At 40.0% G+C, this 21,049-nt stretch overlaps 1 protein-coding gene across 8 annotated transcripts in view; it reads right to left on the bottom strand.

Annotated features, from left to right (window-relative positions):
• Positions 1-21,049, bottom strand: part of clcn2a (chloride channel, voltage-sensitive 2a) — a 44,556-nt gene that overhangs the window by 5,484 nt on the left and 18,023 nt on the right. For 2 of the 8 annotated variants that reach the window (XM_065954050.1, XM_065954047.1), the window contains exons 2-23: positions 20,757-20,925; positions 16,395-16,526; positions 14,341-14,469; positions 13,822-13,955; positions 13,400-13,478; positions 11,382-11,413; positions 10,785-10,863; positions 9,690-9,815; positions 9,343-9,427; positions 8,825-8,926; positions 8,083-8,185; positions 7,116-7,274; positions 6,965-7,034; positions 6,776-6,886; positions 6,018-6,231; positions 5,708-5,841; positions 3,938-4,170; positions 3,479-3,590; positions 3,301-3,347; positions 1,466-1,534; positions 602-640; positions 410-514 (exon numbers count right to left, since the gene is read on the bottom strand). In XM_065954050.1, coding sequence (XP_065810122.1) covers positions 410-514; positions 602-640; positions 1,466-1,534; positions 3,301-3,347; positions 3,479-3,590; positions 3,938-4,170; positions 5,708-5,841; positions 6,018-6,231; positions 6,776-6,886; positions 6,965-7,034; positions 7,116-7,274; positions 8,083-8,185; positions 8,825-8,926; positions 9,343-9,427; positions 9,690-9,815; positions 10,785-10,863; positions 11,382-11,413; positions 13,400-13,478; positions 13,822-13,955; positions 14,341-14,469; positions 16,395-16,526; positions 20,757-20,925 — 2,463 coding nt within the window. Of the gene's footprint in view, positions 1-409; positions 515-601; positions 641-1,465; positions 1,535-3,300; positions 3,348-3,478; positions 3,591-3,937; positions 4,171-5,707; positions 5,842-6,017; positions 6,232-6,775; positions 6,887-6,964; positions 7,035-7,115; positions 7,275-8,082; positions 8,186-8,824; positions 8,927-9,342; positions 9,428-9,689; positions 9,816-10,784; positions 10,864-11,381; positions 11,414-13,397; positions 13,479-13,821; positions 13,956-14,340; positions 14,470-16,394; positions 16,527-20,756; positions 20,926-21,049 lie in introns of those variants that run through there. The other 6 variants (XM_020643715.3, XM_065954049.1, XM_020643718.3 and 3 more) reach the window with 6 other exon arrangements.

The following is a 21,049-nucleotide window of genomic DNA, read 5'->3' as shown; positions in this document are numbered from 1 at the left end:
TGGGGTTGATTAAAATAACACTCCGAGGCGGAGAAGGGACCAAGCCAAAGATCCGTTTCATAAAGCATCTACTGAACTGTTGGTCAGTGAAAACATTGTTGAAGAAGTCAACAGAAGGCAAAAGAGACATGTAAGCATTATGAGTCATCCCAGACGCTGCATTCTTTGCCATCTGCAGTGACGCACAGCCAGTTATGGACAGTAACTTGACACATTTCTGCAAGTACTGCACCCAAGTTCAAAAACTGATAGAATTTACTTGTCTCTTTCAATTTCAGCTTAAGTCATTCCTGCTTTTGTGATTTCGGACAAAAAAACATCAATAGATTGATGAGGGCGATGTGCATTTATGGTCAAAAACTCTGGTTTATTCTAAAGTGTGGTCAAAGCTGATCTTCTGATACTGTACCTTATGAAGAGATGTTCTCTCTACCAGCTGGAAAGGGGCAGGATCAATCTTACAGTTTTTAAAATCCACCGGTTCATCGAGCTGCTGCTCCTCCCACTCTGCTATCTGCAATAAAAAGAAATAACAAGGGACTTCAAACACTTTAGATCATAAAATCATCATAAAACTCATGCTATGTTGATGTTGTCTCACCTCTGATGGAGTCATACAGTCCTCCACTTCAGCCGAGTCCTAAAGGAAACAAAGGAGTGAGACATACATAGTCCCTTTGAGTCCATTCAAAGATGTGTGACTCCACCACTAAATACATTTTAAATAAACATCACACCAAGAAATAAATTATACAGCAAGCAATCTGAGGAACAGAAACAAGGTTAGCTTTATTGGCCAAGTATATGAACACATGAGAGGAATAAGCTCCCATAATTGTTTTCCTCATTCTTACTAACAGTCTCATTAAAAGGAAACATAAAACATGGACAAGAAAGCTAAAAAAAGAAAAGGTCACAACTAACATAAAGCTCTCATTTATTGAGAAAGTGAAAAAACAGGAACCAACAATAAATAATTTCTGATTGCAAGTCAAGAGTCTCCGCTCATTGTAAAAATGCAAAAATAAGATTTGTTTGTTGGTGTTAGTTCAGTATGATAAAATACACTGAGTACTTGTGTTCAGAGTTTCTGAGATAAAGGGTCAAACAGTGACCAGTTATCCAAAAAATCATACTGACAACACCAAAGACAAAATTAACTGTGAACAACTTAAAAAAACCAAAAAAAAAACAATGTCCGACACAATCACACAGAATGGTGTTAGACATCAGAGAAACATTTGGTTCAGACCAATGAAAAAGGCAATCAAACCTTTTATCACTTCGCCCCATCTCTCTCTCTCTCACACACACTGAGAGGTACAAACTTGCTCTCGCTCTCTCTGCAAAGCCACTCTGATGCTTCGGTCTGTGCACTACAAATATTTTGGTCCAGCACTCACTACGTGTGTGTCGCAAGGCAACGGTTACTTAGCAACAGTCGCTAGGCGGCAGACAATCTTACCGCCATGGAGATCCTCACACGTTTGGACTTGGGCTTTCTTTTTTCAGGAGGAGCCGGCCCAACCGGGCTCTTCCAGGTTGGGAGAAAAGGCATCAACACAGCACAACATTAACACCACATCAGCACAACCGGACAGTCTTAGTCCCTTCCACGGTGTCACGGCAACATTGGATCCAAGTCTCCCAGGGAGAAGTGGTTGTGATGTGAGCACAATGTTGCTGAAAGGATATAATTACTACACCACTAATGACGATGGAGGCACAAAGTCTGTACAAGGAAGCCAATGTTAATGCAACATTGGGTGATAGATTGTTTTTTTTAACACACCACATTAAGCATTTTTGTTTAATCCCCAAGTTTTCCCTTATCATGAACAATATTACAAACTTCATAATCAGCATTTGCCATCCACCATCAAGCTTTACAAAGCAGTGGTTCCTAAACGGTTAAATAATTATTCCTGAACAATTACTAGATGTATAAGAACTCCAATTTGTGGAAAAATTCATGTCTCCCTAATGATAAAGTGTAACGAGGATAAAACATTGATCCTCTGATAAATCGTTAAAATGTAATAATAATATAATGTAATCATATTCCTATCATTCTTAGCTACATATTAGCAAATGTAAGCATGATCAAATACTGAACTAATTTTATCATATTAAACAATTTTACCCTGTTAACATCAGGGTATTAACATTTGTATTGTAAACATTCTAGATTGCTTTAGCATGCAGCCCAAAGCATCACTTTACCACAGTACGGTCTTACTGAGATGCTAGGACTTTAGCGGGTCACTGGGTATGTTCAAAGAAAACACAGAAGGTGCTGGTGGAGCCCTATGCAAGAAAATAAGTCAGTATCTACAGTACGTGCCTCTAAATGGTTGATAAATAGTTTCCTTTGTTCACTTATAAGGTCAAATAACTAAATGCTTTCAATCCAAACCACAGTAAGTCACTTTTTAGTAATTAATACATCAAGGCTTTCAGCTGATGCCCTCTTTTATTGTATTTTGATTCTCCTCTGCCTCTGAGACTGTCTGAAGACACCTTTGCTTTGGACCATCAGCACTGTTCAATAACAAGAATGAGAAATTGTGTTAAGAAAAGGCAGTTTCTGTTACTGAAAACATCACTGTATCTATTCAAACATGGCCCCTTTTGTGTACTTTTGAGGTTGACTTGTGATTGTCACTTGTGTCATGAGAAGTTTGATTGTAGGGGCCCTGGTTTAGCTCAGTTGGAATAGTAGGCTCGTTGCACCTGTCGCAGGTTCGACTCCCGATCCTGACGCCGATTAGTGCATGTCATCTCCCACTCTCTCTTCCCACAAATCCTGTCTGTCTACATTTGTCCTATCAAATAAACAGTAATATTATAAAAACGTTTAATTTTTTCAAAATGAATTTCAGACTAACTGAACAGTGAGTTGATAAAGGCAGACAGACCCGTTTGTAACCAATAAAATAAACAGCATTTTCAACCACTCTGTATGACAGCATCACATGTTGCTCAACTAAAAATGCTTGAATGTGGGATGTTTAAAAGAAAGCGTTTGACTGGCAGTGAATGTGTTGTGTAGCGAGGGGGGCCATGACTCACAGAAGTTTTAAAGCCAAATACACAACCACAGAATGAGATCACACAGGAAAACCCTGCTGCCTGTGGGAAGATCCTGCCTGTACGCAGGAGGAGCAGGAAGCGATGGCGGGCGGCTTATGCGTGGACTCAGAGAGAGCACACACACACACCCCCACGAATACAATAAGTGTCACATTCATACAGCACAGTTGCACCCACACAAAGATTACATCCTACTTTCTTTCTCACCTCCAGCAGTTCCTTGTCTTGCTCTGCACAGGAGAGGGTCTGAGAGCCTGGGGGACAAAAGCAAGCGATTGTTATTCAATTTACTCAACATACATTACTTTTTTCAATCAGTTTTTGTCTGTTCTCGTGATTTTCTTTGTGTGCGTTTGTGTGTTTTGCAGCAGGGTAATGTACATACTATTTGGTGTCTCTGTGTCGCTGATGGCAGACACCGTTTTCAAAGCAGATTTCAGAGGAAGCTGAACATTGGAAACGACTGGGCTGAAGGAAGAAGACTCCTCTGTGGAGATCTACATGGAAAAAATATTAACAGGGAAAGCCAGACAGAAGCACACATGCACACACACAAGTAGAGACAAAGACAAATACAAGCACAGGCATGGAAACAAACAGGACAGCACAGGTAAGGGCACAGACGACAGAGACACAGAAGACACGTGTTAACATTGTAGATGTAGAAAGAAACTAACACTTTTTCAACACTTACCAACAGTTGTCCAAAAATTAACCCATCTGTGCCTTTACCTACTGCTACATGCTTCACACATGCTGTGTCAACTTGATTCTACTTCTACAACCCAACCCAAGCCAGACTTAGCCCCAGCCCAGCCCTGGCGCCCCCGGACGCCTCTCACACCTGTTGGGTGCTCACCAGGAAGCGGACCACTTGGCGAGTGTTGGCGTTTATGTGGGTGTGTGCACAAGGAGAGCTGGGGGTGCTGTCAGTGGTCAGGCTGGGAAGATGATCAGTGGTGCCGTTGTCTTGGGCCAGCTGGTGAAGGTACTCCAGCCTCCTCTGGCGGCCCAGCTGAAGAGAGAGTAGAGACTGGAGCTGCAGCCTCTCTATGGAGCCCAGCAGGATCATGGACTCTGAGAGAGAAAAAAAAGAGGCAGCTATAGGTAACAGGAAACTTGTAAGGGAACAAGAGGGTTTTCATAAATGTTGACAACCCCTGTGGACAACGCCATATCTCTCAAAGTATCTCTTTGCTGGTGTTGTTCTATACACGCTAGTGCCATTATTCTGTAATGAAAAATCTCATCCTTCTTTCTTTTAACCAGCAGTGGTGGCAGGGAAGTTAAATTCACTGACTGTGAAATACAGTTCCCAGATATGGAAACTGTGTAAGTAGATTGACATGCGATGCGCACCGCAGGGGGTTGTAGCTGGCAGGTGTGCCTGACAACAAACAAATTGAAATACCATGCAGTAGTGTATTTCACATATTCTTGGTGTAATATTCCATGTCAAAAGGAGTCAGTGCATTCTTTATAGCCTTATGTTTGGTATTTGTAGCTGATTTTGCATCTTTAAATATTCAGAAAAGCGCAATATCTAATTTACATCAAAATCTAATTTATAGTTATAATTATTACATTGAAATTCTGACATTGATTTGATCTCCATCACTATGTAGATTAGCTCCACCAAAGATCAATCAAAACAAAAAAAAAACAGCAACCGCTACTGCTTTTAATAGTCAAACATATGACTCAATGTGAATCTCTTACATAAAAAATGTGAATAAAGGCCGTTTTTTAGCATGCTGTCAATGTATGACGCTTACTTAGCAGCAGCGTTATAAGGCAATAAAAATAGCTGTTGACTGAACTGATCTCCTTCTTGATGGCACCTTTTGCTTTTGTAGGTCATATAGAGGCATCAGATTTAATTTCCGTCCGTTACATAACCATCTAAAACTCCTCACAGGAGCTTTAAAAGGTAGGCTACTGATATGGCTACACAGTGCTTATGCTACAGTATACCCAGCTCTGTATCATATTGACCATACTGATTTTTCTTTTGCTGTTGTGTTATACTGCTGCTGTAACTTCTTGGTCACATGTTAGGTCACGGGGTTAGCTAGCTGATCTTGTACTCATTGGCCTATTTGAGTGTTTAGTGAGTTAAACGATACGACAGAAAATGTGTTACTTCCGAGGCAACAGCCATACTAGCTAGCTATCTTGAAACTAGCTTGCTAAGGTTTGATAAGCTACTCAATACAATATTAGAGGTGAAACCTCCTATTCAATGGTTAAAGTAACAAACGTATCTTCTTAGCTAGCAAACCTTACCCTTTCATGAGTTACATTACAAAATGAATGAGTCATACAATACAAGAAGATGGGCATCACTTGCTAAAACGCTATAAAAAGCTTTGCTTGACCTGTGAGCTCAAAGTTGTATTGGCTAGAGAGTGGTAGTTGGATGCTAACGTATTTGTGTAATGATAAAAAAATATATCAGGTTCTTCATGTTTCAAGTACCTGCATCCTGGAAGGGAGCAATAAAACGAAATGATCATTCAAGCTTGCTTTTCTGCAAGTGACCATCAGGGGGGAATGGTTGCTGCAAGAATATGGTGAATCAAAAAGAGGTTCTCTTTTGTTGCCTTGTGCTTACCTCTAGATTCAACCAGGGCCAGTGTTTTGAGCTGACCAGTCAGAAGCATCTCCTGCAGGTCTCGATAGGAAGAGCTTAGAGTAATGAAGCGCACATCCCTGACCATGATGTCCTCCACACGGATATTATACTTCCTGAAAGATGGAGGATACAGTTAAAGTGAGTAAGGAGGTGGAGGTGAGAAAAAACAAGAGAGATGGGAAGAAAACAAGATGCTATATCACTTAAAAATGAAACATGGAACAACTCAGTCCATTCAAGAAAAAACAAAAACTGGCGGGTCATGCAAGCATAGCAAACATAGACTCACTCGTGATGGCCCATGCCCAGCTCAGGCAGATACGGAAGTTTCTTGATTCGTATGATGGAGTCGTAAAGCGATGGTTGGAGCGACTGGGCCACGGCATTGGCCAGGATCACAGCAATCATCACAGGCAGAATGTGGGAGATCTGACCAGTCAACTCAAACACTATGACCGCTGTGGATACAGTGTGGGTGACTGCCCCAGACAATGCTGCAGCACCTGCGTAGGAAGTGAATTAAAGACAAATATTTTTACTGTCTGCTCACTTTAGAATTTAATTCACACACAGCTAATGGAAAAGGATTGAGTAAGGAATTGATCAATCATTCATATCTGTGCATTACTAATCACAAGAGTTTACTGCAAGGCAGCGAACCACAATGAAAGATGTTCTGCAGGATGTCACTCTAATTCACAATATCTACACATTCCTGTCACACAAACTGAGTGAGGGGCAACCATGGCAGCTTTGAATTCAATTACGTTCTTTTTTTTAGTGTTGTTCAAGTGGGATCAATTTTCATCAGTCACATTTTTTGCTGATATGAAGTGATGACAATGGCTGCAGGTTGGCAGCGGCAACAATTTCAATCACATGAGAGAGAGGAAGTGGCTTGAAAATCAGATGTGAAGACAAATTAGAAACACATTTGTAGGAATTTTAACTACACAGTGTAAAAATACCAGTATATGTCTAAATATACTGACTTAAAGCAAGCCCGTATAATCAATATAAAGCAGTAATCTATGGATATAAACTCACCTACAACAGCATATCCACCAGGAACTATGGGGTATACGCTGCCATCTGCATGTATTCCATCAGGAAACATGGTTGCCATAACTTCTCCTACAAGTCTACCAAATGCTGCACCTGGCAATCACACAGAGAGAGGAGATGTTTCAAAGTATTCCCACAATTATAGAGAAAGAAACAGTAGATTATACTAACCGATGAGAAATACTGGCATGAAGGCTCCGCATGGAACCGGCATGGTGGTGGCTACGGCGGACATCCAGAACTGAAACAGAGAGTGTGTGAGACAAACCAAAAAAAGTCATAACATCCTTCATATTTTCTATACATTAAGTCCAAAGCCTACCTTCATGACGATGAAGAGGATGAGTGTGATGAAGACATTGACCTGGGGATGTTTCCAGGCATGATGGTGGTGGTTGATGTAGTCAAACTCCTCTGCAACGCCTTGTCGGCACCATGTGCGGTTGTCAAAAAGTGCGACCAGGGATTCGTGCTGCGTCAGCTGACAGGTCAACAAGAAAAAAAAAGTTTCTGAATGTTAGTTTCCATTCCCCCCCTCCCCCCAAAACCGTACAGACCCTGTTGGTCACAAAAGGTCAACAATTGGTTGATATTGGTTGATGTATTCACAGTTTTTCCCTTTCATAGATTGTTTATAATGAATGAAACCTGCATGATGATATTACTGAATTGATACTGGGTTGATAACCATGGTGAAATAAGTGGCTTTTTTGTGATCTATGCACTTGGATTGAAAATAAACTAAATAAAAGAAATATTTCTAATTATTCGATTTAGGGTCTTTATCCTTTTAATAGTAAAAGCAGAGACTGAAAAAAATGTTTTATTTTTATATTGGTGAGGCTGGATGATGCTCTGCATCTCTGCTTGATAACACTCAGACTTTACATTACCCTTTAGGCAAATGTCAAAGTCTAACAGCTGAACTACTTTATGGATGCATCCAATTCATCTGAATCGGAGGCTCTCTTTTGGTTTATATTTTAATCAGAAAAATACTGCAATGTTGCATCTAGTAAGTTTTGTATTAAGCTCTTAAAACTCAACTGTTACCAATCACGAGTTAAGAAGCGTGGGTAGAAAAGCCTAACTATTAAATGATACCAATGCTGCGACAAGACACATCAGTTTTCTGTAGGCAACATGACAGCTATTAGACTGCCTTTTCCATCCAATAATGTGGTCACAAAACAACTCTTAACCTGACACCTACTCTCACTTAAAATCATCATCAATCTTTTACCGGCATGCTATCGTACTGTCTTAAGTGTGTGAAAGTATTTTCTCACCTGTCCAGCCATGAACTGTCCAAAGCCCGGAGGGAACGTGAGTGTGGAGACCAGCAAGGTGACGAGAGCCGGATACACCAGACGCCTGACAGGAAGAGATGGACTGTGGGGTCATTAATGGGTGTGCCTGTCACACTGTTCTGTTTGTGCATACTTGATTTCTAGGTGAGAAGAACTAAACATTGTGAAGCTGTATCAACCAAATTCATACAACAACTTTACTTACAGCTCCCATACCTCTACTAACATTGTGACATAAGACACCAAGGACAATTTAAACCAAAATCTAGGCTCAAATGAGCAGGAATTTGCTTTTGTTTGGATCTATTTACAGTATAACTGATTGAAATGCAGAGATTTAGATGAGCACATCAAGAGAAGTTTCTCATATTTTGTCATATAAATATGAAACTCCAGATACCAGGCGGTTAGCTTAGCATAGCATCAAGACAGGAAGACAGCCTGACTCTATCAAAAGCTAAAAAGATCCATATGGCAGCACATCTTAAGCTCACAGTTTTTCTTCTGTCATTTTGTGCATCTGCAAAACAGCTTAATGGAATTAATTATAATTAAAAGAGGGTTTATATCACTTCTGTTTAATGTGTATAAAATTGTTAAGACAAATAGGATATAATATGTTATAATTGAAGTTGAGAGGTGTTCACAGGCTGATGAAGCTAAGTGTCTCCTGCCTTACTATCTATATATCTCTAAGACAACATTGAGTGCAGATACTTACTTTCTTAGCAAGAACTTGTTAATGGTCTTCTGTTTCCTCATGCACTCCACAATCAGCCGGTTCAGGTAGACAAACAGTGCCCCACCAAAACCACAGGCAATCCTACAAACAGACAAAAACACATCCTGGTCTGTAGAGGGAGCACAAAAAGCAACCTGGTACAAAAAAAACCCCAGCTAAAATGAGAAGGAATCACACTGCCACTGAAAAACCTACAGTTACACTGAATCAGGATGAGTAAGTCGATGTTTGTGGGCTCTTTCACAATAGAAATGTATTTGTCTTTTATTAAAATGTTTGGTATGTAGTGATCTGGACACAGTCTCAAATTGCAATCAGCAGAGTAAAAAGTTAATTTCATGCCCCATTCATCAAATAAAAATCAACCTTCAGACTCTCCATGGGAGACCAAGGAGGAGGACAAGGCTTTTTCAAAGCTCAGATCTCTTGGGTAACTCAGGCGCCAAACTGCTCTGGGATCAGTTTAATGTGCAATCAGTCCTAAGAAACCCACTCACCCGAGGATGGCGAATGCAGGCAGCTCCTGAAGGTCAAACGGGAAGTCCAGGCGGAAACGTGTCTTAAAGAGAGCAGTGATGGTCTCTGAGGAGAGAGAGGACTGTTCTGAATCTGTGCAGACCAAATACTACAATATGTCAGCTAGAGACATTAAACAGACGTTCAAAAGGGACTGACTACAATTTGAGTTTTTTCTGCATTTTGGGTATGTTGTATAAAAAGTTTTATAAATTCAAACCACATGATATACAAAGTTTTAATTCATCAGATGAAAAAACAAATCCACATAGGGATTTATTTTAAGAAGAAAGTAGCTATAAAAAAAAAGATGGACTTGAAATGTTACCTTCCTCCTGGTTCCACACTGCCAGCACTCTGAATATGAAGGCACTGAAGGTGGCAGCAAAGAAGCCCCTCCAGTAGTTCCTCACAGCAAAAAACGTTGATGTTACCTCGATACTGAACAGCACTCCTGCACAAAAGTAATAAATACACATGAGACGTTCCCACAGAGCCTTTATTCAAGTAATGGACGAGGATTTCACATCTACAAGCACGTCTGTATCATTCTTTTTTCACACTTTCTACAAATAGCTATGTTTACAGTCCAAAATCTTTCTGAACGCAAAATAACATGCTTATATTTATTTTCACTCAAAGTAAAACTAAAAAATGTTTAAGGTCAAAATACTTCATCCCACTGAGAGCAAAAAAAAATGTCTGTAGTTTATGATACATCTTTCCAAAATACACAGTGTGACCTTTAGATGTTGATAAAACAAAATTGACACAGTGAATATTTACACACTTTATTATAAGTTTTTTTTTTTTTGTTAATATGTGCTTTTTTACACTTCAGTCTGTGACAACAGCAACATATTAATCATCCATTGTTGTGTTTCTGGCCTTTGATCTAATATTGTTTGCCCTCGTTTAGCTCTTTTCTGATGGAAAATATTACCTTTTGAGTTGCTAAATCCTCCACTTTGTCCTCAAGCTAAGCACTATGTCTGTCTGGTGTTTGGTCCTCATCAAGTATTGGGTACAATTAGATTTTAGAGCTTTTTCACCAAAAACCGCAGCCACAAATCAATGTTTGTTTTTGGCTGACAGCTGAACAATGAGCTTTACTCCCTTTAAAGCTTGATAAATGATGTTATTAAACTTACAGTGGTGCTAGAGGTAAGGACACCGGGTCACCAAAAACAATCTGAAACATCCTTTGAGACGAATACTGGTGCAGAATTTAACACCCGTCTGTTCAATAGCAGCTGAGGCACACTTTGCTGCTATGATTCAAAGCAAGACTGATAGACTGACCAGGAGTGGCATCCACTGTCCTGCCACCTGGGTAAATATTCTCCTCATCCAATTAGACCCTGTAACTTTCTAACATAATGAGATAGCATTCAATCAGAGGGTTCAGTCATGTGTTTCTTACCTCCGATAGGAGCAGCGAAGCAGCAGCCAACACCCACAGCACAGGCAGCCGACAGCATCTCTGTGTTCCTCAGCTCATTCTGTCCAAAAAGAATAAGATGTACACACAGATAGACACACACACACAAACACAAAACAACACATGGCCGTGCAATCAAGCAAACACACAGACACACACTCAAATCCAAACAGGTGTAATGTACATACACAAGCAAATGCCACAAACACACAGAAGAGGACAATTGTATTTTTCATGAAAGACAAAGCCACCAACTGTTTACGAATGCAAACAGTTTTATTGTAAAAGCTGCTGCTGTGTTTTGTCAAATTCAATAAGACAGCATTTATGAGTGGTGGGATACGGGAGGCAGTAATTGAAAAGCCAGGATTGAGTGTTGAAATCATGGCATGAGATGTTTGTATAGAAGCAAAGGCAACACAGATCGATGGGTCGCTGTGACGGTTCACTGAACAGCATCAAACAACGCACACGAATGGAAAAGGCATCAATCTATCTCAGCTTCTGAAATGGACAGCATGGATTATTGATGACGATGGAATTGGCAATAAAGTAGCTATCTGACTCGTGCATTCGTACCTTGCTTCCCTCAAAGGGCTCTTCCTTCAGCAGTGAAAGTGAGAAAAACAAACAGACATAAATACGCGTGACTGTGACCCGTGCGAGTGTAGAGGTTACCTTTTGTTGGCGCTACTGGAAGACATCCAACTTATTATCCAAACCACACAAAATCACACAAGCAGAGACAGAGAGAGAGAGCTCCAGCAATCACAGCCTTGATTCCACTGTGAACTGAATTAACATTTCCTCCGAGTAATTATGTTTAACAGAGCCACATAGTCAACCCGTGGACTATTTCTAACAGTGCTGACAGGAGCTTTTCTCTCTCCACATTGCTGCAGTCTATCTTCCTCCTCACTGATGGCGATGTTGGTGCTGTTGATGCATGGCGGAGGCGCACACAGCATACTGTCCAGAACAGGAATAAACAGAAGGCCAGGGTGTGGTCTCACATGTGTGGAGGTGAGAGTGTGAGCCCTAGGAACGGCAGAAAGTCAAGTAAACATCAAAGACATTTGGGTGGGGGGAAAAGATTTTGATGTGTCTGTGTTAAATTTATAGCGCTTCATACTAAGACCAATCAAAAAGAGAGACACAATGATCAAGAAATTCCCATGATGGAAAATGTTGTTAAGCTCTCTTTTTGGCCTCTGGAGTAAGCAGAACAGGGGCAATTAAACCTTTTTAAGTGTTTGAAAAAAAAAAAAAAAAAAACATTTTTCTGCATGGCATTTTGCTTTCTGCTTTCTGAAGTATTCTCATGACATCTGAAGATATGACACAGGAAAGATATTTGTGTTTTAGTTGTGAAAATAAGGGGAAGGGGTAGGGAAAAAGTCAGTGTAAACTTCATGCTGCCCCTTCAACTGTTTGACTCATGATGAATACATAGCTAATATAGTTGTTTAGGTTCACTTTATTACTTTCCATTGCTTTTGTCTTTTATTGATCTGCTTATCTCTTTTTAACATGTGCAAAATTAAAATATCAATCAATCAATCAATATGGAATTTAGAGGTACAGTATTTCTAGTACAACTACAATTAATTTCCACTGGAAAAAGTGTTAAACAACATATATCCACACCAGTAAAATGCACTATTTAAAACCCTCCTTACCAGAAGAAAAAAGAGCAACCTTTGCATGTTTGTACTGAGCAGCGTACTGATGTGAAAGTGCATTTAAAAAAATAGCTTTAAGTTAAAAAATAAATAAATAATAGCAACTAGTAGCTTAGCATACCCAGACTACTTCAAGACAGCAAATGTGTGGTATAAAGATAGGCAGCTAGGCTAGGTGAGTAGCTCCATCCTCCAATTGTAATAATTCTAGTTTACACAATATGCAGTTTTATATCTAATATCATAATTTAGGAACACTTAATATTTATACCTAATGTGAAGTACCGTGATGGTGAATGGTTAATGGATTTGAGCTTGTGTAGCGCTTTTCTAAGCGCTTTTTACACCACAGGTCACACTTACCCATTCACACACTGATGGAAGAGGCAGCTATTTAAAGTGTGCATCCGTATAAACCAAACACATTCAAACACATTCACACATCGCTGACGCTAACTGTCTTGTCAAAGGACACTTCCACATGCGACTCGGGAGCTGGGAAGCCTCTCTCAACCTTTCGGTTGAAAGACGACCCGACTTTAACAATGATTTGGTTTCAAAACATTCCATATCAGCAGCAGCTCCCATTTTGGTCAAAAATGCCTCAATAGCACTTAAAGCCGCCCATGTTAGAGAAATGGTTGTGATTGTTTTTGACAGTGACAGTTTTTTCTTGTCCCCCGGCTACAACACTAAGCTAACTTCTGTAAATAATTAAAGTTCAGAATATTACACATACATTTATCATTTGATATTTAAAAGTAATAATAATTATGATTTAGCCCTAAATAAAATCCTAGATTTAAAATTGATTACCAGTGAACGTTCAGGTAAGATTACCTTTGAAGTCAGAGTTTTTTTGTCTGTGTGCCTGTAAAATCTGTGTTTAATGTGCTGGAGTTACCATCCTCACCATGTAAATCCCTCCGAAGACAGCAGCCATGAATTTGCTGAGGAGAGCAGCACACAGGCTGGCGACATGAACGAATGGTCCCTGAGTGGCAGAATGGAGAGATATGAGCATGTTAGTAGACAAGATGTGACTGAAAGCCCCTTTTAGCAGAGACAAGAGGATGCTGCTCCAGTTCAGGGGCATTATACATGATCCCTGCTTATATTTAGGTTTAGAAACATTATTACCCTTAAAATGGGACATTAGCAGTAAGTCACCTGATTAATTTTACACCCATGACTTAAGCACAATACCAGGGTAAGCACGATTTTTTAATCTCTTTTAATAGAAAAATGTGAATCTGAAATCTATCTTAAATTCTTTTTTTTTTTTTTTTACAGCCAGAAAGACTGTGATGGAAAGAGATGTAGGGAGAAGGCTTTACCTCCTTCCCCAGGGGCATCCCACTGCCAAGAGCGCAGGTCAGACCGATGACTTTGGCCACAAACGTCTTAAAAGTCAGGTATTCCTTCAGCACCACCCCTCTCAGTATCGTCTTCATCTCAGGAATACCTGAACCTAGAGAGTAAAAAAGAAAGAGATGCCAGGTGGGATGATGGAGCGAAAGAAAAAGAGGAGTTGAAAGAAAGCAATTACAGACAAGCGGGATGAGGAGAATAAATGAGGAGCAAGTAGGGGAAGGGCGAGGGGAGTGGGGAGCTGATTGATATTCATATAGGTTTATGTATGCACATTGCATCAAAGGTATATTTTATGGATATCCTGCGGACTTGACCACAAAGAGGCATACTGCACCATGTCCTTGGAGGACTTATGCCGCATTATAGGGGCAATTACAGTATTCAAACACAGAACTGTGACCATGAATTAGAGATAGGAATACATATGGCTTTGCATAAAAGGCCTAAGAGTGTGTGTTTGTCCGTGTGTGTGCGTCTCTTACCCACAGCCTGCGGAGACAGTATCTGTGTGAATCCTGCTGAGAATGTGATGAGCACTACGGGGTAGGTGACCCAGGCGATGTACTGCAGGAGCAAGTTACTGTCCAGTCCCCCATACATCCACTTCTGTGCTGCACACACACAAACACACACACACACGCATACAAAGGTAACGTCTTCTCAGTATAATGCGGTATCAAACTAAGGAAGTTGAGGATAATTTTTCCAGTTAGTTGAAGATTTTCTGTGAATGTATTCATCTGATTCCTCTCCTCCCCATTAACTCCCTTTGACCTTTTGTCCAGTTTTCCTTTTCTCACCTCTGCCTTATTCATGCATTTTTACTCTTTCAGCAGCTCAGTTTTCTCCTCCTCCTCACTCGTCATTAGGCTCTTACTATCAAATTTACCAGGACATTAAAGACAGCAGAGCAGTTACTCCTGGATCAAGGGGAAATATCTATGTCCAGAAATGCAACTTTTTAATGCCTACTTTTAACACCAGTAGTTATTTTCATGAAACTCTCAGTGAGTGATACATTCCAAATTTGTAACAAAAGGGCTAAAAGCAAAGTAACAATTCTGATATTGTAAAATTACCACATGACAAGTGACATTGCTATATTTACACAGCATCTAAGGCCCTATAGTAAACTCTTAAAGATCCAATTATATAATCATTTTCACCTTTCATGTTGTTAGTCTGTGAGATCTATAGAGTAGCTTTGCATGATTTGAAGCTCAACAAAATGTCTTATTTTTCTTATACTGGCGTCAGTAAAAGCCCTCATTTCAGCCTCTACCTGAAACAGTTCATTTCATTTGCTGTCTCTTTAAGACCCCCCCTCCCCACATGCTCACTTTCTTCTGATTCACCACACATTGTTGGTTTCATATCGGGGGAACAAGCTGGTATGTGAACTCAGCAGGCTTATCCGGGGATTACTCCAACATACTGTACGTTTTCACCATGAACTGAAACTTTGCCCACGTTTAGCATTGTAACACTGAATGTGAGTTTTGGTCAACTTTAAATATTTTTTATTAAAGACAACGGAGGCCTGTGAGGAAATTGTGGTCAGCCTTCTGTAGCGCAACAAGAACTCTGGGCATATTGCCACTTACTGCCAGTTAGAGGCGAGATTTTTACATCCCTTTTTGCACCTCGTATACAATGAGTAGCGCACAGAAGAGGCAGAATGGTGGAGCAAAGCTGTTCTTCTCCTGATCTGTCATCACATGTGTGCACGTGAGGCTCCCGTTGTGTGTGTGTACACGCCATGCCTCTTGCATTTCAGAACGCCATGATGCAAAATGAAGCCTCACACTTGGACAGCATTATTACGCCCTTTGCAGATTCAATGTGTTATTATAAAGACGCAATGACCTTGGATCTTTTTTTATGGTGCTGTTGAAAGGCCGCAATGTGTGAAGGGCTTATGAAAACAATGACTTCAGATGTGCCATGATGTAATAGCATCATGTTTTACACCTGTCGGCTAAAATCAATACATTCGTCATATATAAGCTAGTTTTATGGATCACGGTAGCTGGTGCTTTTGAAAGCTAGCAAACACATTCACTTAGATTAAAGAGACCATATTTATACAACCCCGAGCTGGGAGCCCGAGTGTGTAAGCCTGCATTTCTATTGGGGACAATCATTTCCACACTCGCTAGTAACCTTTTCAGCACAATGGAAAACATGACAGCATTTTTTGTTGAAATAATAAAATAAAGAAGCACTTAATAACAGCGTCCTTATGACTCAAAGCTTAGAACCAGCCTTGACCACAACACATTAGTGGTCACATACTAACACATTAGTGCTGAATTCAAACGTGTGGTTTATTGCTTATGTTTAATTTTGAGTTACGTGATAATGAATCTAAAACATGATCTGTGCAAGTGCTGAAAAGGAAGCTGTATAATGATCATTTTAGCTGAGGTGAAAACAGAAAGACTTTCACCACTTGGCTGCCTCCGTGAGAACAGTCTATTTTCACTCTGCTTCTATCTCTAGGACTCCTCCGTCCCTCTCTTTGGCTCTTTCATACCTTCTTGGCAGAATGCGATGGCGTAGTCCATGACCCAGCTGACCAGAGCCATGAGCAGGCCCAGCAGAATGAGGAAGATCCAGTCCTCTCCCACCCGTGAGATCAGGAACTTCTGACAGCGAGACGCACACACTGAGGGAACAGAAATGGAGATCAAATCAAATGAAAACCTGAGGACTGAATCATAAAGGTCTGCTTTACTGTACTGTCTAATAAAAATAAAAAAACAGTTTTTAAATATAGTTCAGAGCATTTTATGAGACATTCTGAAAGATGACACATACGGAGTCAGTGCAAAGAAGGATAGTTTAAGTAGCAATAAGGGATCTAGTATGACCTGTTATAAAGCAAAACAAGACAGAATCAAGAGAAAATGAAGGTAGGTCATGGTTATAAATTCTACCATTACATTATAATCTATAACTCTGAGCTGGGTCATCTAAAAGAAGCATCACTGGACTCATTTCTTCATGTCTGTCTGCGGACATTGGCAAAGCCCGGAATTCACTTCCACATCCAGAGCATTCATAGATTGCTCGTCCCTCGAGAAGCTGAAATTGTGCTACTAACACATTTAGCAGATCCATATTTCAGGAAAATGCTACTGTTGTGACAGACACTCGTTTGACTTTCAAAAAGGGAGACAATAACTTGATGTATATTAAGGAGAAAGTAGGAGAGCAACAGATCTATGAATGACAGCAAAACAGCTGAGTGATAATGTTTGTGTTCCTTGTTGTTGGAGAGGGATCGTAACTAAATATGAAGGACTTACAGTTACTTTCATCATCACTCATCTGACATTAAATCTCTGTTCAGTTCAAAACAGTCATGACACTATTTTCTGTTGTTATCTATGATGCGTCAAAGAATTAAAAAAAAACATTATAAATTAAATTTTACAAAAGATGAAGGAAAGCACCAAAACTATATATCCTTTTGGACAAAGACATTTTGATTGGATCCCAACTGTACCTGCCATACACACACAAAAAAAGGGTTTGAATCCACTACTGAAATTGTTCAGCAAAATACAAATGATATCTCCTGTTAACATGTTTAAATGTACAAATACATCAGCCTTTTTGTATATCAATTGTTTTGGCCCTAAAATGACAAAGCATTGCCTGGTTAATGCTCAAAGGCTTTATTGTTTTTTTCATTCATAAAAGGCCTCAAAAGAAAGCTTTAAAATGAAGGATTTTCAAAACTATTTCTAAAAAGGATTATATTTACATTTTGCTCCCCTTTTCTTTGGTCATGTCGTCATCAAAATGCTGCTTTTTTATACTTTGCGTGTCACATCTGTGACTATGTAACATATTCAGAAGTTCAGAAAACTTCATATTTTCTATTAAGGAACATGTAAAATAAAGTGTCTTGTTTAAACAGCTTTGCTACTGAGAAAGTGTTTACATTCTCTGCCAGAGGATTCAAGACTGGATCCACTTTTAAATCATCATTAAAAACGTCCTTTTAGCTTTCTCTTAACTGCTGTGCTTTTACTGTATATATTTATCTTCAATGTTGTTAATTTTTATTTATGTCATTAAAAGAAACCAGAAACAATACAATAAATGACAAGAAGTCAGACATTGCAGCGGTCTGTCTGGTTCAGGATTCAGGTCACAGTGGGGAGGCTGAGCGTCCAGAGGGATGTGGGGCACAACTGTGTGCATGACGGGTCAAGCTGCCCAGCCTCCAGGCCACCTGCTCGATGGCAACTTTCCAACAGAGGACGTCAAAAAAAAAGCCACATAAACATGCACAGACATTTGCAGACAAACCATTTAATCACAGATTCAAAATAAAATAAAAAAAAGTCACCCATTACAATTAAAAGTTAAATATATATATATACATGTGGATTAGACTGCCCTTTTTCACTAGATCTTGGTTTTAATTGGATTAATTTGACCTGCAGAAACCTACCATTTCCTTATTTTTCTCTGTTTATATCTCTCTCTCTTCTCGCCTGGCACCTGCAGAGCTACATACTTGCGTGTGCAATCTTGGCTCACACTCTCATCCGCAGGCTCAGTGGTGTCCACAGATGTCTGCTCTTGATCCCGTAATAAAAATCCTACCCATGCCAGACATTTTTCTGCACTTCTCATATCCCTGTATTCTTTCATCACATGACGCCAACAAGCTGTAATCAGTTATAATAGTTAAATGAGGATGTCTTTCCACCTATAAGAGCCACTGAATGCAAAGCCAAATATTACATTTGCTATGATATATTGAAGTATTTGAGAGTCAGATATGTGAGTAATGTAACAGCTATAATACCGCAGTGAGATTCACTCTGGGAGTCTAAATAAACACAGTGAGGTAGTACATGTTTTTAGCACTACATCATGACCAGCAGCAGAGCCTTTGACAGTATGTGTAGGCTGCCTTGTTCAGAAGCTGCGGCTCCAAGCTGAAACACTTGTAGTCCATCACCCACAAAGATGATGTTCCCACACAGATACTGTAGATACATGTGACGAAAAAAACACACAAAAACTCCCACTTCCAACAAAACTGTGGGTTCTCTCTTTACAGAACAAGACAACAGCACAGCCTGTCCAGCCTGAGCGTCTATCTAAAGACAAGTCTAAAAATACAAACACCTCTTGATCTACGAGCGTACACTGCACGCAGACGGCCTGCACACAAATCACTCCGGCTGGCTCCTGATCTGAGGGTGATTGTTTTAAATGGCTGCCATTACAGCCAGCAAGGGAGCCAATATAGAGTGGCTTTCACCTATGGTGCAATTTATGGGGCTTTAATCAGATCACTAGTCACAAGGGCAAAGAGGCTGAAACTGATCCTGGAAAGGGGCTCGCTCACTTGTGAAAAGCATGCACAGTGTCTACTGTATTTCTACTTTTTGTATCTAAAAGTGAGCATTTTAATATCAGTTTTAATGTGAGATATTTTCCCAACTAATGGGAAAATCATTTGTAGAGCCCGACCGATTATTCAGCCAGCCGATAGTATCGGCCGATATTAGCGGCTAAAGTATCAGCTAATATTATCACAGACGTGTGCCAAAATTACAAGATTTATTTACCAGTCAAATATAATTTCATTTGAGTTTTATTGTTTTACACTAGCAGTTCTCTTTCACCAGCAGTGTGCTCCTTGTCATCACAGCCAGTCCCATTTTTAGTGCTTACAATATTGAAAATGTCAATATCTATTTAGAAAACGCAACAGATAAGACACATATCTTTTTACTAACACAGTATTTACTTTTATATCATAGAAGAGGAAGACAAGAGCCAGCTTATTTTCCTATTTAAGAAGATGGAACCAGTAGATATCTGGTATAAAGAAAAAAGACAAATAGCCAATTTTCTTTTAGAGTTTGCATAAAATGAAATGTTAAGAAACCATCATAATCTAAAAGATCAACCACTCAGGTCCAGCTCCCCTTTTTCCAACATGTTATCTCAGTGTCATCTAGTACTATTTTATCAGGGAAACAATTTGGGTCTAATTTATGAAGACATCCATATTATTATACAGATGATTCAAATGAGAGTAGCTTTGTAATACTCACCATGAGAAAATGACATTGTGGATTTGTCTATCTATTCACACTGTCCTTGTGTGAGTGGAAAATCTCTAGACGTCAGTGTGAATTGTATTTTTAAAGGGATATTTCTACTGCAGGAGCGAGTTAGGATTTTTCACTTTGGCTTAAACGCCCCTCTGAGAGCATTTCCGCTGTGTTGATTTTCTTTACCATGCATTTCTGAGGGTTAAGATTTAGTACAAATAAAAATACACAGACATGCACATTTTGAGTCCGCAAACACAAACACACACAGTCCGAGTCTGTCACTTTGCTGTTCCTGATCAGATCAGTCTGAAGAGGAGCTCTCTTCTGGTGCCACTCTTTAATCTGCACTCATCTGTGAGGACGAGACATCTGACAATTCAGATCAGATTGACTCACACAGAAAGAAATGACCTGCACAAACACACACACAGGCCACTGGTAGTCCGCAGATGGGGCTGTGTTAGTCTGACTTTGAGATAACCCTGGTTGGCTAAAGGTCATTGCTCAGATCAGACACACAAGAATAATTCTACATCCCTTCCTTCTCCCTTGTGTCAGGAATCAGCTCCACTGTACTTTAAGAAATCAATATTTTCACACACCTTTCACACTCACTGAAGCATTGCATTCTACTATACAAACACACACACACACACACGCACAAGGACCACTTAGTTTATGAGCACTGAGGCCTCCTTTTGTCTGACCTTCACATCATGTCAGAACACTTAAGTATCTCCAAACGTTGTCCCTGCTATCCTGTTCTGATGAAGATTTAGTGCTTTTGGTTTATCAACACTTACAGTGGCACTTTGCACAGGGGTCTTTCTCGTACTCCAGCAGGTCTGCAGCACGACTACGGACGCTTGTGTTCCTCCGCAGTCCCCCGCCATCCCGCACTCCTCCATCCCGTAGGCGGGCTGCTTCCTCTTTGGCATACACCCCCAGCTCCTGGGTGTAGCGCCCATACATCTGTGTGTGTAAAGGCGGGAAAAAAAAGAGCTTTTATAAAAGGTGGTGCAAGTGGGAGGCAGGGAAAGAAATGTCAGTGGGAGGTTGCAGGTAAAATGTACACAGTATGGGGTCACAGTAAAGA

The sequence above is a fragment of the Labrus bergylta genome, chromosome 4 (assembly GCF_963930695.1).
Source record: "Labrus bergylta chromosome 4, fLabBer1.1, whole genome shotgun sequence".
Classification (NCBI taxonomy): Eukaryota; Metazoa; Chordata; class Actinopteri; order Labriformes; family Labridae; genus Labrus; species Labrus bergylta.
The sequence above is the reverse complement of the archived record's forward strand: the minus strand, read 5'-3'. Positions and strand labels throughout refer to the sequence as shown.